This window comes from Nerophis lumbriciformis, linkage group LG06 (genome assembly GCF_033978685.3).
Source record: "Nerophis lumbriciformis linkage group LG06, RoL_Nlum_v2.1, whole genome shotgun sequence".
NCBI lineage: Eukaryota > Metazoa > Chordata > Actinopteri > Syngnathiformes > Syngnathidae > Nerophis > Nerophis lumbriciformis.
The window spans coordinates 4,478,451-4,494,097 of NC_084553.2; the positions used below are offsets into that span (position 1 = coordinate 4,478,451).

General features: G+C 45.6%; 1 protein-coding gene across 1 annotated transcript in view; it reads right to left on the minus strand.

Moving 5' to 3' along the window:
• The window catches only part of itfg1 (integrin alpha FG-GAP repeat containing 1), a 402,483-nt gene that overhangs the window by 7,710 nt on the left and 379,126 nt on the right, over positions 1-15,647 (minus strand). The window contains exon 15 of the mRNA XM_061963663.1: positions 13,302-13,426. Coding sequence (XP_061819647.1) covers positions 13,302-13,426 — 125 coding nt within the window. The remainder of the gene's footprint in view (positions 1-13,301; positions 13,427-15,647) is intronic.

The following is a 15,647-nucleotide window of genomic DNA, read 5'->3' on the forward strand; positions in this document are numbered from 1 at the left end:
AAGATACGTAGGCGGAAGAATACGTAGGAGGAAAGATACGTAGGTGGAAGGATACATAGGTTGAAGGATACGTAGGTGGAAAGATACATAGGCGGAAGGATACGTAGGAGGAAAGATACGTAGGTGGAAAGATACATAGGTTGAAGGATACGTAGGTGGAAAGATACATAGGCGGAAGGATACGTAGGTGTGAAGATACATAGGCGGAATAATACACAGGTGGAAAGATATGTAGGCGGAAGGATACGTAGGCGGAAGAATACGTAGGTGGAAGGATACGTAGGTGGAAGGATACATAGGTTGAAGGATACGTAGGCGGAAGGATACGTAGGTGGACGGATACGTAGGTGTAAAGATACGTAGTCGGAAGAATATGTAGGTGGAAAAGATATGTAGGTGGAAGGATACGTAGGCGGAAGAATACGTGGCGAAAGGATATGTAGGTGGAAAGATATGTGGGCTAAAGGATATGTAGGTGGACGGATATGTAGGTGTAAAGATACGTAGGTGGAAGGATACATAGGTGGAAAGTTGCGTAGGCGGAAGGGTACGTAGGCAAAAGGATGTGTAGGTGTAAAGATATGTAGGTGTAAAGATACGTAGGTGGAAGGATACATAGGTGTAAAGATACGTAGGTGGAAGGATACATAGGTGTAAAGATACGTAGGTGGAAGGATACATAGGTGTAAATATATGTAGGTGTAAAGATACATAGGTGGAAGGATACGTAGGTGGAAGGATACATAGGTGTAAAGATACATAGGTGTAAAGATACATAGGTGGAAGGATACATAAGTGTAAAGATACATAGGTGTAAAGATACGTAGGTGGAAGGATACGTTGTGAAGAAGGTCTCTTTCGTTCTTTTTAGCGGACTTTATGCAGGGCTGGGCGATAAAAGGATATCAATACATATCGCGATAGATACCTAATACCTAAAAAATAAATGTGATAAAACACTCGCTTCACAAAAAAATAACTTGTGGGAAGAAAGGTGAAGTATGGAATTAAAGTTGGTTGCGCAAACAAAGGCCCTCGCTCTCTGGTAACTTAGCAACGCAGGAAGTGATTAGTGATCAGCAGGAGTGACTCGCTAACAGCCAATCAGGTGAGAGTATCAACTATCATGTTTGCTTGAAGGTCTCATAAGGAAGGTCTCATAAGGAAGGTCTCATAAGGAAGGTCTCACAAGGAAGGTCTCATAAGGAAGGTCTCATAAGGAAGGTCTTATAAGGAAGGTCTCATAAGGAAGGTCTCATAAGGAAGGTCTCATAAGGAAGGTCTCATAAGGAAGGTCTCATAAGGAAGGTCTTATAAGGAAGGTCTCATAAGGAAGGTCTCATAAGGAAGGTCTCATAAGGAAGGTCTCACAAGGAAGATCTCACAAGGAAGGTCTCATAAGGAAGGTCTCATAAGGAAGGTCTCATAAGGAAGGTCTCACAAGGAAGGTCTCATAAGGAAGGTCTCACAAGGAAGGTCTCATAAGGAAGGTCTCATAAGGAAGGTCTCATAAGGAAGGTCTCATAAGGAAGGTCTCAAAAGGAAGGTCTCATAAGGAAGGTCTCATAAGGAAGGTCTCATAAGGAAGGTCTCATAAGGAAGGTCTCACAAGGACGGTCTCATAAGGAAGGTCTCACAAGGAAGGTCTCATAAGGAAGGTCTCACAAGGAAGGTCTCATAAGGAAGGTCTCATAAGGAAGGTCTCACAAGGAAGGTCTCATAAGGAAGGTCTCATAAGGAAGGTCTCACAAGGAAGGTCTCATAAGGAAGGTCTCACAAGGAAGATCTCATAAGGAAGGTCTCATAAGGAAGGTCTCATAAGGAAGGTCTCACAAGGAAGGTCTCATAAGGAAGGTCTCATAAGGAAGGTCTTATAAGGAAGGTCTCATAAGGAAGGTCTCATAAGGAAGGTCTCATAAGGAAGGTCTCATAAGGAAGGTCTCATAAGGAAGGTCTTATAAGGAAGGTCTCATAAGGAAGGTCTCATAAGGAAGGTCTCATAAGGAAGGTCTCACAAGGAAGATCTCACAAGGAAGGTCTCATAAGGAAGGTCTCATAAGGAAGGTCTCATAAGGAAGGTCTCACAAGGAAGGTCTCATAAGGAAGGTCTCACAAGGAAGGTCTCATAAGGAAGGTCTCATAAGGAAGGTCTCATAAGGAAGGTCTCATAAGGAAGGTCTCAAAAGGAAGGTCTCATAAGGAAGGTCTCATAAGGAAGGTCTCATAAGGAAGGTCTCATAAGGAAGGTCTCACAAGGACGGTCTCATAAGGAAGGTCTCACAAGGAAGGTCTCATAAGGAAGGTCTCACAAGGAAGGTCTCATAAGGAAGGTCTCATAAGGAAGGTCTCACAAGGAAGGTCTCATAAGGAAGGTCTCATAAGGAAGGTCTCACAAGGAAGGTCTCATAAGGAAGGTCTCACAAGGAAGATCTCATAAGGAAGGTCTCATAAGGAAGGTCTCATAAGGAAGGTCTCACAAGGAAGGTCTCATAAGGAAGGTCTCATAAGGAAGGTCTTATAAGGAAGGTCTCACAAGGAAGGTCTCATAAGGAAGGTCTCATAAGGAAGGTCTCATAAGGAAGGTCTCACAAGGAAGGTCTCATAAGGAAAGTCTCATATAGAAAGGTCTCATAAGGAAGGTCTCATAAGGAAGGTCTCATAAGGAAGGTCTCATAAGGAAGGTCTCATAAGGAAGGTCTCACAAGGAAGGTCTCACAAGGAAGGTCACATAAGGAAGGTCTCATAAGGAAGGTCACATAAGGAAGGTCTCATAAGGAAGGTCTCATAAGGAAGGTCTCATAAGGAAGGTCACATAAGGAAGGTCTCATAAGGAAGGTCTCATAAGGAAGGTCTCATAAGGAAGGTCTCATAAGGAAGGTCTCATAAGGAAGGTCTCACAAGGAAGGTCTCATAAGGAAGGTCTCATAAGGAAGGTCTCATAAGGACGGTCTCATAAGGAAGGTCTTACAAGGAAGGTCTCATAAGGAAGGTCTCACAAGGAAGGTCTCATAAGGAAGGTCTTACAAGGAAGGTCTCATAAAGAAGGTCTCATAAGGAAGGTCTCACAAGGAAGGTCTCACAAGGAAGGTCACATAAGGAAGGTCTCATAAGGAAGGTCTCATAAGGAAGGTCTCATAAGGAAGGTCTCATAAGGAAGGTCTCACAAGGAAGGTCTCACAAGGAAGGTCACATAAGGAAGGTCTCATAAGGACGGTCTCATAAGGAAGGTCTTACAAGGAAGGTCTCATAAGGAAGGTCTAGCAAGGAAGGTCTCATAAGGAAGGTCTTACAAGGAAGGTCTCACAAGGAAGGTCACATAAGGAAGGTCTCATAAGGAAGATCTCATAAGGAAGGTCTCATAAGGAAGGTCTCATAAGGAAGGTCTCACAAGGAAGGTCACATAAGGAAGGTCTCATAAGGAAGGTCTCATAAGGAATGTCTCATAAGGAAGGTCTCATAAGGAAGGTCTCACAAGGAAGGTCTCACAAGGAAGGTCTCATAAGGAAGGTCTCACAAGGAAGGTCTCACAAGGAAGGTCTCATAAGGAAGGTCTCATAAGGAAGGTCTCATAAGGAAGGTCTCACAAGGAAGGTCTCATAAGGAAGGTCTCATAAGGAAGGTCTCACAAGGAAGGTCTCACAAGGAAGGTCTCATAAGGAAGGTCTCACAAGGAAGGTCTCATAAGGAAGGTCTCATAAGGAAGGTCTCATAAGGAAGGTCTCATAAGGAAGGTCTCACAAGGAAGGCCTCATGAGGAAGGTCTCATAAGGAAGGTCTCATAAGGAAGGTCTCATAAGGAAGGTCTCATAAGGAAGATCTTATAAGGAAGGTCTCACAAGGAAGGTCTCATAAGGAAGGTCTCATAAGGAAGGTCTCATAAGGAAGGTCTCACAAGGAAGGTCTCATAAGGAAGGTCTCATATAGAAAGGTCTCATAAGGAAGGTCTCATAAGGAAGGTCTCACAAGGAAGATCTCATAAGGAAGGTCTCATAAGGAAGGTCTCATAAGGAAGGTCTCACAAGGAAGGTCTCATAAGGAAGGTCTCATAAGGAAGGTCTCATATAAAAAGGTCTCATAAGGAAGGTCTCATAAGGAAGGTCTCACAAGGAAGGTCTCATAAGGAAGGTCTCATAAGGATGGTCTCATAAGGAACGTCTCATAAGGAAGGTCTCATAAGGAAGGTCTCATAAGGAAGGTCTCAAAAAGAAGGTCTCATAAGGAAGGTCTCATAAGGAAGGTCTCAAAAAGAAGGTCTCATAAGGAAGGTCTCATAAGGAAGGTCTCAAAAGGAAGGTCTCATAAGGACGGTCTCATAAGGAAGGTCTCATAAGGAAGGTCTCAAAAGGAAGGTCTCATAAGGACGGTCTCATAAGGAAGGTCTCATAAGGAAGGTCTCATAAGGAAGGTCTCACAAGGAAGGTCTCATAAGGAAGGTCTCATAAGGAAGGTCTCACAAGGAAGGTCTCATAAGGAAGGTCTCACAAGGAAGGTCTCACAAGGAAGGTCTCATAAGGAAGGTCTCATAAGGAAGGTCTCACAAGGACGGTCTCATAAGGAAGGTCTCACAAGGAAGGTCTCATAAGGAAGGTCTCATAAGGAAGGTCTCACAAGGAAGGTCTCATAAGGAAGGTCTCATAAGGAAGGTCTCATAAGGAAGGTCTCACAAGGAAGGTCTCATAAGGATGGTCTCATAAGGAAGGTCTCACAAGGACGGTCTCATAAGGAAGGTCTCACAAGGAAGGTCTCATAAGGAAGGTCTCACAAGGAAGGTCTCATAAGGAAGGTCTCATAAGGAAGGTCTCACAAGGAAGGTCTCATAAGGAAGGTCTCATAAGGAAGGTCTCACAAGGAAGGTCTCATAAGGAAGGTCTCACAAGGAAGATCTCATAAGGAAGGTCTCATAAGGAAGGTCTCATAAGGAAGGTCTCACAAGGAAGGTCTCATAAGGAAGGTCTCATAAGGAAGGTCTTATAAGGAAGGTCTCACAAGGAAGGTCTCATAAGGAAGGTCTCATATAGAAAGGTCTCATAAGGAAGGTCTCACAAGGAAGGTCTCACAAGGAAGATCTCATAAGGAAGGTCTCATAAGGAAGGTCTCACAAGGAAGGTCTCATAAGGAAGGTCTCATAAGGAAGGTCTCACAAGGAAGGTCTCATAAGGAAGGTCTCATAAGGAAGGTCTCATATAGAAAGGTCTCATAAGGAAGGTCTCATAAGGAAGGTCTCACAAGGAAGGTCTCATAAGGAAGGTCTCATAAGGAAGGTCTCATATAGAAAGGTCTCATAAGGAAGGTCTCATAAGGAAGGTCTCACAAGGAAGGTCTCATAAGGAAGGTCTCATAAGGAAGGTCTCATAAGGAAGGTCTCATAAGGAAGGTCTCATAAGGAAGGTCTCATAAGGAAGGTCTCACAAGGAAGGTCTCATAAGGAAGGTCTCATAAGGAATGTCTCACAAGGAAGGTCTCATAAGGAAGGTCTCATATAGAAAGGTCTCATAAGGAAGGTCTCATAAGGAAGGTCTCATAAGGAAGGTCTCATAAGGAAGGTCTCATAAGGAAGGTCTCATATAGAAAGGTCTCATAAGGAAGGTCTCATAAGGAAGGTCTCATAAGGAAGGTCTCACAAGGAAGGTCTCACAAGGAAGGTCTCATATAGAAAGGTCTCATAAGGAAGGTCTCACAAGGAAGGTCTCATAAGGACGGTCTCATAAGGAAGGTCTCATAAGGAAGGTCTCATAAGGAAGGTCTCAAAAGGAAGGTCTCATAAGGAAGGTCTCATAAGGAAGGTCTCATAAGGAAGGTCTCATAAGGAAGGTCTCACAAGGAAGGTCTCATAAGGAAGGTCTCACAAGGAAGGTCTCATAAGGAAGGTCTCACAAGGAAGGTCTCATAAGGAAGGTCTCACAAGGAAGGTCTCATAAGGAAGGTCTCACAAGGAAGGTCTCATAATGAAGGTCTCATAAGGAAGGTCTCATAAGGAAGGTCTCATAAGGAAGGTCTCATAAGGAAGGTCTCATAAGGAAGGTCTCATAAGGAAGGTCTCATAAGGAAGGTCTCACAAGGAAGGTCTCATAAGGAAGGTCTCACAAGGAAGGTCTCATAATGAAGGTCTCATAAGGAAGGTCTCATAAGGAAGGTCTCATAAGGAAGGTCTCATAAGGAAGGTCTCATAAGGACGGTCTCATAAGGAAGGTCTCATAAGGAAGGTCTCACAAGGAAGGTCTCATAAGGAAGGTCTCACAAGGAAGGTCTCATAAGGAAGGTCTCATAAGGAAGGTCTCACAAGGAAGGTCTCACAAGGAAGGTCTCACAAGGAAGGTCTCATAAGGAAGGTCTCACAAGGAAGGTCTCATAAGGAAGGTCTCACAAGGAAGGTCTCATAAGGAAGGTCTCACAAGGAAGGTCTCATAATGAAGGTCTCATAAGGAAGGTCTCATAAGGAAGGTATCATAAGGAAGGTCTCACAAGGAAGGTCTCATAAGGAAGGTCTCACAAGGAAGGTCTCATAATGAAGGTCTCATAAGGAAGGTCTCATAAGGAAGGTCTCACAAGGAAGGTCTCATAAGGAAGGTCTCATAAGGAAGGTCTCACAAGGAAGGTCTCATAAGGAAGGTCTCATAAGGAAGGTCTCACAAGGAAGGTCTCATAAGGAAGGTCTCACAAGGAAGGTCTCATAAGGAAGGTCTCATAAGGAAGGTCTCATAAGGAAGGTCTCATAAGGAAGGTCTCATAAGGAAGGTCTCATAAGGAAGGTCTCACAAGGAAGGTCTCATAAGGAAGGTCTCATAAGGAAGGTCTCATAAGGAAGGTCTCATAAGGAAGGTCTCATAAGGAAGGTCTCATAAGGAAGGTCTCACAAGGAAGGTCTCATAAGGAAGGTCTCATAAGGAAGGTCTCATAAGGAAGGTCTCATAAGGAAGGTCTCACAAGGAAGGCCTCATGAGGAAGGTCTCATAAGGAAGGTCTCATAAGGAAGGTCTCATAAGGAAGGTCTCATAAGGAAGGTCTTATAAGGAAGGTCTCACAAGGAAGGTCTCATAAGGAAGGTCTCATAAGGAAGGTCTCATAAGGAAGGTCTCACAAGGAAGGTCTCATAAGGAAGGTCTCATATAGAAAGGTCTCATAAGGAAGGTCTCATAAGGAAGGTCTCACAAGGAAGATCTCATAAGGAAGGTCTCATAAGGAAGGTCTCATAAGGAAGGTCTCACAAGGAAGGTCTCATAAGGAAGGTCTCATAAGGAAGGTCTCATATAAAAAGGTCTCATAAGGAAGGTCTCATAAGGAAGGTCTCACAAGGAAGGTCTCATAAGGAAGGTCTCATAAGGATGGTCTCATAAGGAACGTCTCATAAGGAAGGTCTCATAAGGAAGGTCTCATAAGGAAGGTCTCAAAAAGAAGGTCTCATAAGGAAGGTCTCATAAGGAAGGTCTCAAAAAGAAGGTCTCATAAGGAAGGTCTCATAAGGAAGGTCTCAAAAGGAAGGTCTCATAAGGACGGTCTCATAAGGAAGGTCTCATAAGGAAGGTCTCAAAAGGAAGGTCTCATAAGGACGGTCTCATAAGGAAGGTCTCATAAGGAAGGTCTCATAAGGAAGGTCTCACAAGGAAGGTCTCATAAGGAAGGTCTCATAAGGAAGGTCTCACAAGGAAGGTCTCATAAGGAAGGTCTCACAAGGAAGGTCTCACAAGGAAGGTCTCATAAGGAAGGTCTCATAAGGAAGGTCTCACAAGGACGGTCTCATAAGGAAGGTCTCACAAGGAAGGTCTCATAAGGAAGGTCTCATAAGGAAGGTCTCACAAGGAAGGTCTCATAAGGAAGGTCTCATAAGGAAGGTCTCATAAGGAAGGTCTCACAAGGAAGGTCTCATAAGGATGGTCTCATAAGGAAGGTCTCACAAGGACGGTCTCATAAGGAAGGTCTCACAAGGAAGGTCTCATAAGGAAGGTCTCACAAGGAAGGTCTCATAAGGAAGGTCTCATAAGGAAGGTCTCACAAGGAAGGTCTCATAAGGAAGGTCTCACAAGGAAGATCTCATAAGGAAGGTCTCATAAGGAAGGTCTCATAAGGAAGGTCTCACAAGGAAGGTCTCATAAGGAAGGTCTCATAAGGAAGGTCTTATAAGGAAGGTCTCACAAGGAAGGTCTCATAAGGAAGGTCTCATAAGGAAGGTCTCACAAGGAAGGTCTCATAAGGAAGGTCTCATATAGAAAGGTCTCATAAGGAAGGTCTCACAAGGAAGGTCTCACAAGGAAGATCTCATAAGGAAGGTCTCATAAGGAAGGTCTCACAAGGAAGGTCTCATAAGGAAGGTCTCATAAGGAAGGTCTCATATAGAAAGGTCTCATAAGGAAGGTCTCATAAGGAAGGTCTCATAAGGAAGGTCTCATAAGTAAGGTCTCATATAGAAAGGTCTCATAAGGAAGGTCTCATAAGGAAGGTCTCATAAGGAAGGTCTCACAAGGAAGGTCTCATAAGGAAGGTCTCATAAGGAAGGTCTCATAAGGAAGGTCTCATAAGGAAGGTCTCATAAGGAAGGTCTCATAAGGAAGGTCTCACAAGGAAGGTCTCATAAGGAAGGTCTCATAAGGAATGTCTCACAAGGAAGGTCTCATAAGGAAGGTCTCATATAGAAAGGTCTCATAAGGAAGGTCTCATAAGGAAGGTCTCATAAGGAAGGTCTCATAAGGAAGGTCTCATAAGGAAGGTCTCATATAGAAAGGTCTCATAAGGAAGGTCTCATAAGGAAGGTCTCATAAGGAAGGTCTCACAAGGAAGGTCTCACAAGGAAGGTCTCATATAGAAAGGTCTCATAAGGAAGGTCTCACAAGGAAGGTCTCATAAGGACGGTCTCATAAGGAAGGTCTCATAAGGAAGGTCTCATAAGGAAGGTCTCAAAAGGAAGGTCTCATAAGGAAGGTCTCATAAGGAAGGTCTCATAAGGAAGGTCTCATAAGGAAGGTCTCACAAGGAAGGTCTCATAAGGAAGGTCTCACAAGGAAGGTCTCATAAGGAAGGTCTCACAAGGAAGGTCTCATAAGGAAGGTCTCACAAGGAAGGTCTCATAATGAAGGTCTCATAAGGAAGGTCTCATAAGGAAGGTCTCATAAGGAAGGTCTCACAAAGAAGGTCTCATAAGGAAGGTCTCACAAGGAAGGTCTCATAATGAAGGTCTCATAAGGAAGGTCTCATAAGGAAGGTCTCATAAGGAAGGTCTCATAAGGAAGGTCTCATAAGGAAGGTCTCATAAGGACGGTCTCATAAGGAAGGTCTCATAAGGAAGGTCTCACAAGGAAGGTCTCATAAGGAAGGTCTCACAAGGAAGGTCTCATAAGGAAGGTCTCATAAGGAAGGTCTCACAAGGAAGGTCTCACAAGGAAGGTCTCACAAGGAAGGTCTCATAAGGAAGGTCTCACAAGGAAGGTCTCATAAGGAAGGTCTCACAAGGAAGGTCTCATAAGGAAGGTCTCACAAGGAAGGTCTCATAATGAAGGTCTCATAAGGAAGGTCTCATAAGGAAGGTATCATAAGGAAGGTCTCACAAGGAAGGTCTCATAAGGAAGGTCTCACAAGGAAGGTCTCATAATGAAGGTCTCATAAGGAAGGTCTCATAAGGAAGGTCTCACAAGGAAGGTCTCATAAGGAAGGTCTCATAAGGAAGGTCTCACAAGGAAGGTCTCATAAGGAAGGTCTCATAAGGAAGGTCTCACAAGGAAGGTCTCATAAGGAAGGTCTCACAAGGAAGGTCTCATAAGGAAGGTCTCATAAGGAAGGTCTCATAAGGAAGGTCTCATAAGGAAGGTCTCATAAGGAAGGTCTCATGAGAGTCTCACAAGGAAGGTCTCACAAGGAAGGTCTCATAAGAAAGGTCTCATAAGGAAGGTCTCACAAGGAAGGTCTCACAAGGAAGGTCTCACAAGGAAGGTCTCATAAGGACGGTCTCATAAGGAAGGTCTCACAAGGAAGGTCTCATAAGGAAGGTCTCATAAGGAAGGTCTCACAAGGAAGGTCTCATAAGGAAGGTCTCACAAGGAAGGTCTCATAAGGAAGGTCTCATAAGGAAGGTCTCACAAGGAAGGTCTCATAAGGACGGTCTCATAAGGAAGGTCTCACAAGGAAGGTCTCACAAGGAAGGTCTCATAAGGAAGGTCTCATAAGGAAGGTCTCACAAGGAAGGTCTCACAAGGAAGGTCTCATAAGGAAGGTCTCATAAGGAAGGTCTCATAAGGAAGGTCTCACAAGGAAGGTCTCACAAGGAAGGTCTCATAAAGAAGGTCTCATAAGGAAGGTCTCATAAGGAAGGTCTCATAAGGAAGGTCTCATAAGGAAGGTCTTATAAGGAAGGTCTCATAAGGAAGGTCTCACAAGGAAGGTCTCATAAGGAAGGTCTCATAATGTTGATGCAGGAGAACAGGGAGGGAGGAGGCGACAACAAAGCGGCATCTTCTTCTTCACGCTGCGTTACGACGTTCTCCTCAGACATCTGCAAGTCTAATCGTCTGGGGGGGGTCTGATATGTAGTGCAAAGTGAGGAGGGGGAATGCAAAGTGAGGAGGGGGAATGCAAAGTGAGGAGGGGGAATGCAAAGTGGGGAGGGGGAATGCAAAGTGAGGAGGGGGAATGCAAAGTGAGGAGGGGGAATGCAAAGTGGGGAGGGGGAATGCAAAGTGAGGAGGGGGAATGCAAAGTGAGGAGGGGGAATGCAAAGTGAGGAGGGGGAATGCAAAGTGAGGAGGGGGGATGGGAGAGCAGAGTTAAGAGAGGTAACGTGGAGTGGAAATGAATTTATTAGGCTTCAGTTAGCATGAGCATTAGCATGGCGGCCATTAAAGGTCTGAAGGTCACACTGAGATGACCCCACAAGTCATCATGCGTGACCTCTATGTCGCCCACACCAGGGGGGGGGGGGGGGGGGGGGGGGGGGGGGTTGGGGGGGGGCAGTCGCTTTTTTAAAATCATTCTAATATTAGCATGATAGCTTATTTTATTAGCATATTTTGTATGTTTACACCTCAGCGTGAAATAGTTTGTTGCATAACAAATGCAGGTATAGTAGGTCATTTAGCAGGTAAGTGTGATTATACTTTTATCATTTACTAAATGCATGTGAACATAGTACTGTTAGCATGCTAGCCTCATTAGCTCATATCTTTGTGACTTCATGCTATCTGGCCAGCATGCTAACTGTTAGCATTTTAGTGTGTGAATGTGAGTGTGAATGTTGTCTGTCTATCTGTGTTGGCCCTGCGATGAGGTGGCGACTTGTCCAGGGTGTACCCCGCCTTCCGTCCGAATGCAGCTGAGATAGGCTCCAGCACCCCCGCGACCGCAGAAAAGGGACAAGCGGTAGAAAATGGATATATATATATATATATATATATATATATATATATATATATATATATATATATATATATATATATATATGGGACTCCTGAGGCAGCGGACAGGTACCGACAGGCCAAGCGGTGTGCGGCTTCAGCGGTCGCGGAGGCAAAAACTCGGACATGGGAGGAGTTCGGGGAGGCCATGGAAAAAGACTTCCGGACGGCTTCGAAGCAATTCTGGACCACCATCCGCCGCCTCAGGAAGGGGAAGCAGTGCAGTGTCAACACCGTGTATGGTGGGGATGGTGTTCTGCTGACCTCGACTGCGGAAGTTGTGGATCGGTGGAGAGAATACTTCGAAGACCTCCTCAATCCTACCAGCACGTCTTCCTATAAGGAAGCAGGGCCTGGGGAATCTGTGGTGGGCTCTCCTATTTCTGGGGCAGAGGTTGCCGAGGTAGTTAAAAAGCTCCTCGGTGGCAAGGCCCCGGGGGTGGATGAGATCCGCCCGGAGTTCCTTAAGGCTCTGGATGTTGTGGGGCTGTCTTGGTTGACAAGACTCTGCAACATTGCGTGGACATCGGGGGCGGTACCTCTGGATTGGCAGACCGGGGTGGTGGTTCCTCTCTTTAAGAAGGGGAACCGGAGGGTGTGTTCCAACTATCGTGGGATCACACTCCTCGGTAAGGTCTATTCAGGTGTACTGGAAAGGAGGCTACGCCGGATAGTCGAACCTCGGATTCAGGAGGAACAGTGTGGTTTTCGTCCTGGTCGTGGAACTGTGGACCAGCTCTATACTCTCGGCAGGGTCCTTGAGGGTGCATGGGAGTTTGCCCAACCAGTCTACATGTGTTTTGTGGACTTGGAGAAGGCATTCGACCGTGTCCCTCGGGAAGTCCTGTGGGGAGTGCTCAGAGAGTATGGGGTATCGGACTGTCTGATTGTGGCAGTCCGCTCCCTGTACGATCAGTGCCAGAGCTTGGTTCGCATTGCCGGCAGTAAGTCGGACACGTTTCCAGTGAGGGTTGGACTCCGCCAAGGCTGCCCTTTGTCACCCATTCTGTTCATAACTTTTATGGACAGAATTTCTAGGCGCAGTCAAGGCGTTGAGGGGATCTGGTTTGGTGGCTGCAGGATTAGGTCTCTGCTTTTTGCAGATGATGTGGCTTCATCTGGCCAGGATCTTCAGCTCTCACTGGATCGGTTCGCAGCCGAGTGTGAAGCGACTGGGATGAGAATCAGCACCTCCAAGTCCGAGTCCATGGTTCTCGCCCGGAAAAGGGTGGAGTGCCATCTCCGGGTTGGGGAGGAGATCTTGCCCCAAGTGGAGGAGTTCAAGTACCTCGGAGTCTTGTTCACGAGTGAGGGAAGAGTGGATCGTGAGATCGACAGGCGGATCGGTGCAGCGTCTTCAGTAATGCGGACGCTGTATCGATCCGTTGTGGTGAAGAAGGAGCTGAGCCGGAAGGCAAAGCTCTCAATTTACCGGTCGATCTACGTTTCCCATCCTCACCTATGGTCATGAGCTTTGGGTTATGACCGAAAGGACAAGATCACGGGTACAAGCGGCCCAAATGAGTTTCCTCCACCGGGTGGCGGGTCTCTCCCTTAGAGATAGGGTGAGAAGCTCTGCCAGCCGGGGGGAGCTCAAAGTAAAGCCGCTGCTCCTCCACATGGAGAGGAGCCAGATGAGGTGGTTCGGGCATCTGGTCAGGATGCCACCCGAACGCCTCCCTAAGGAGGTGTTTAGGGCACGTCCGACCGGTAGGAGGCCGCGGGGAAGACCCAGGACACGTTGGGAAGACTATGTCTCCCGGCTGGCCTGGGAACGCCTCGGGGTCCCACAGGAAGAGCTGGACGAAGTGGCTGGGGAGAGGGAAGTCTGGGCTTCCCTGCTTAGGCTGCTGCCCCCGCGACCCGACCTCGGATAAGCGGAAGAAGATGGATGGATGGATGGACATTAGTTTTCTTGCTACTCACCATCTCCCCGGGCCTGTGAGGGATGCCCACCACCAAGTGGTCCAGGAAGTTGGCGCTGCGTCCGAGGCCCAGCACGGTGTAGGGCAGCTGCAGGGAGAAGTGGGCCGACTGGCTCAGCTGACCGGCTGCAAGGAACCATGGAAAGATTTGAAAACAAACAGCTGATAGAAGTTTGATGCAACCAAACGACTGTTCATGCTTTCATTTATTATGTGAAAATGAGCATACTACCCTACATCTTTACTACCTCACTAATAAACACATTAGTTTCCATGCTACTTACTACCTGTTCCTTGCTACTTGCTTCTTTCTAAATGTTTCTTGCTTCTTTCTAATTGTTACCTGCTTCTTGCTACTTGTTACCTGCTTCTTGCTACTTGTTACCTGCTTCTTGCTACTTGTTACCTGCTTCTTGCTACTTGTTACCTGCTTCTTGCTACTTGCTACCTGCTTCTGGCTACTTGTTACCTGCTTCTGGCTACTTGTTACCTGCTTCTGGCTACTTGTTACCTGCTTCTTGCTACTTGCTACCTGCTTCTGGCTACTTGTTACCTGCTTCTTGCTACTTGTTACCTGCTTCTTGCTACTTGTTTCTTGCTACTTGTTTCTTGCTCCTTGTTACCTGCTTCTTGCTACTTGTTTCTTGCTTCTTGCTACTTGTTTCTTGCTACTTGTTACCTGCTACTTGTTACCTGCTTCTTGCTACTTGTTTCTTGCTACTTGTTTCTTGCTACTTGTTACCTGCTACTTGTTACCTGCTTCTTGCTACTTGCTACTTGTTCCTTGCTTCTTGCTACTTGTTTCTTGCTACTTGTTTCTTGCTTCTTGCTACTTGTTTCTTGCTACTTGTTTCTTGCTACTTGTTACCTGCTACTTGTTACCTGCTTCTTGCTACTTGCTACCTGCTTCTTGCTACTTGCTACCTGCTTCTGGCTACTTGTTACCTGCTTCATGCTACTTGTTACCTGCTTCTTGCTACTTGCTAACTGCTGCTTGCTACTTGTTACCTGCTTCTTGCTACTTGCTACCTGCTTCTGGCTACTTGTTACCTGCTTCATGCTACTTGTTACCTGCTTCATGCTACTTGTTACCTGCTTCTGGCTACTTGTTACCTGCTTCTGGCTACTTGTTACCTGCTTCTGGCTACTTGTTACCTGCTTCTTGCTACTTGCTACCTGCTTCTGGCTACTTGTTACCTGCTTCTTGCTACTTGTTACCTGCTTCTTGCTACTTGTTTCTTGCTACTTGTTTCTTGCTCCTTGTTACCTGCTTCTTGCTACTTGTTTCTTGCTTCTTGCTACTTGTTTCTTGCTACTTGTTACCTGCTACTTGTTACCTGCTTCTTGCTACTTGTTTCTTGCTACTTGTTTCTTGCTACTTGTTACCTGCTACTTGTTACCTGCTTCTTGCTACTTGCTACTTGTTCCTTGCTTCTTGCTACTTGTTTCTTGCTACTTGTTTCTTGCTTCTTGCTACTTGTTTCTTGCTACTTGTTTCTTGCTACTTGTTACCTGCTACTTGTTACCTGCTTCTTGCTACTTGCTACCTGCTTCTTGCTACTTGCTACCTGCTTCTGGCTACTTGTTACCTGCTTCATGCTACTTGTTACCTGCTTCTTGCTACTTGCTAACTGCTGCTTGCTACTTGTTACCTGCTTCTTGCTACTTGCTACCTGCTTCTGGCTACTTGTTACCTGCTTCATGCTACTTGTTACCTGCTTCTGGCTACTTGTTACCTGCTTCTGGCTACTTGTTACCTGCTTCTGGCTACTTGTTACCTGCTTCTTGCTACTTGTTACCTGCTTCTTGCTACTTGTTTCTTGCTACTTGTTTCTTGCTACTTGTTTCTTGCTACTTGATACCTGCTTCTTGCTACCTGTTTCTTGCTTCTTGCTACTTGTTTCTTTCTACTTGTTACCTGCTTCTTGCTACTTGTTTCTTGCTACTTGTTTCTTGCTACTTGTTACCTGCTACTTGTTACCTGCTTCTTGCTACTTGTTTCTTGCTTCTTGCTACTTGTTTCTTGCTACTTGTTTCTTGCTACTTGTTTCTTGCTACTTGTTACCTGCTACTTGCTACCTGCTTCTTGCTACTTGTTTCTTGCTACTTGTTTCTTGCTACTTGTTTCTTGCTACTGTTTCTTGCTACTTGTTTCTTGATTCTGGCTACTTGTTACCTGCTTCTTGCTACACACACACACGCACGCACGCACGCACACACACACACACACACACACACACACACACACAATCCACTGAGGCCAAGCCAGATGGAGCAGCTAAAAAAACATTCTGACAAAATAGCTCCAATCCCTTAAGTATCGTTTGTGTGTGTGAGTGAGTGAGTG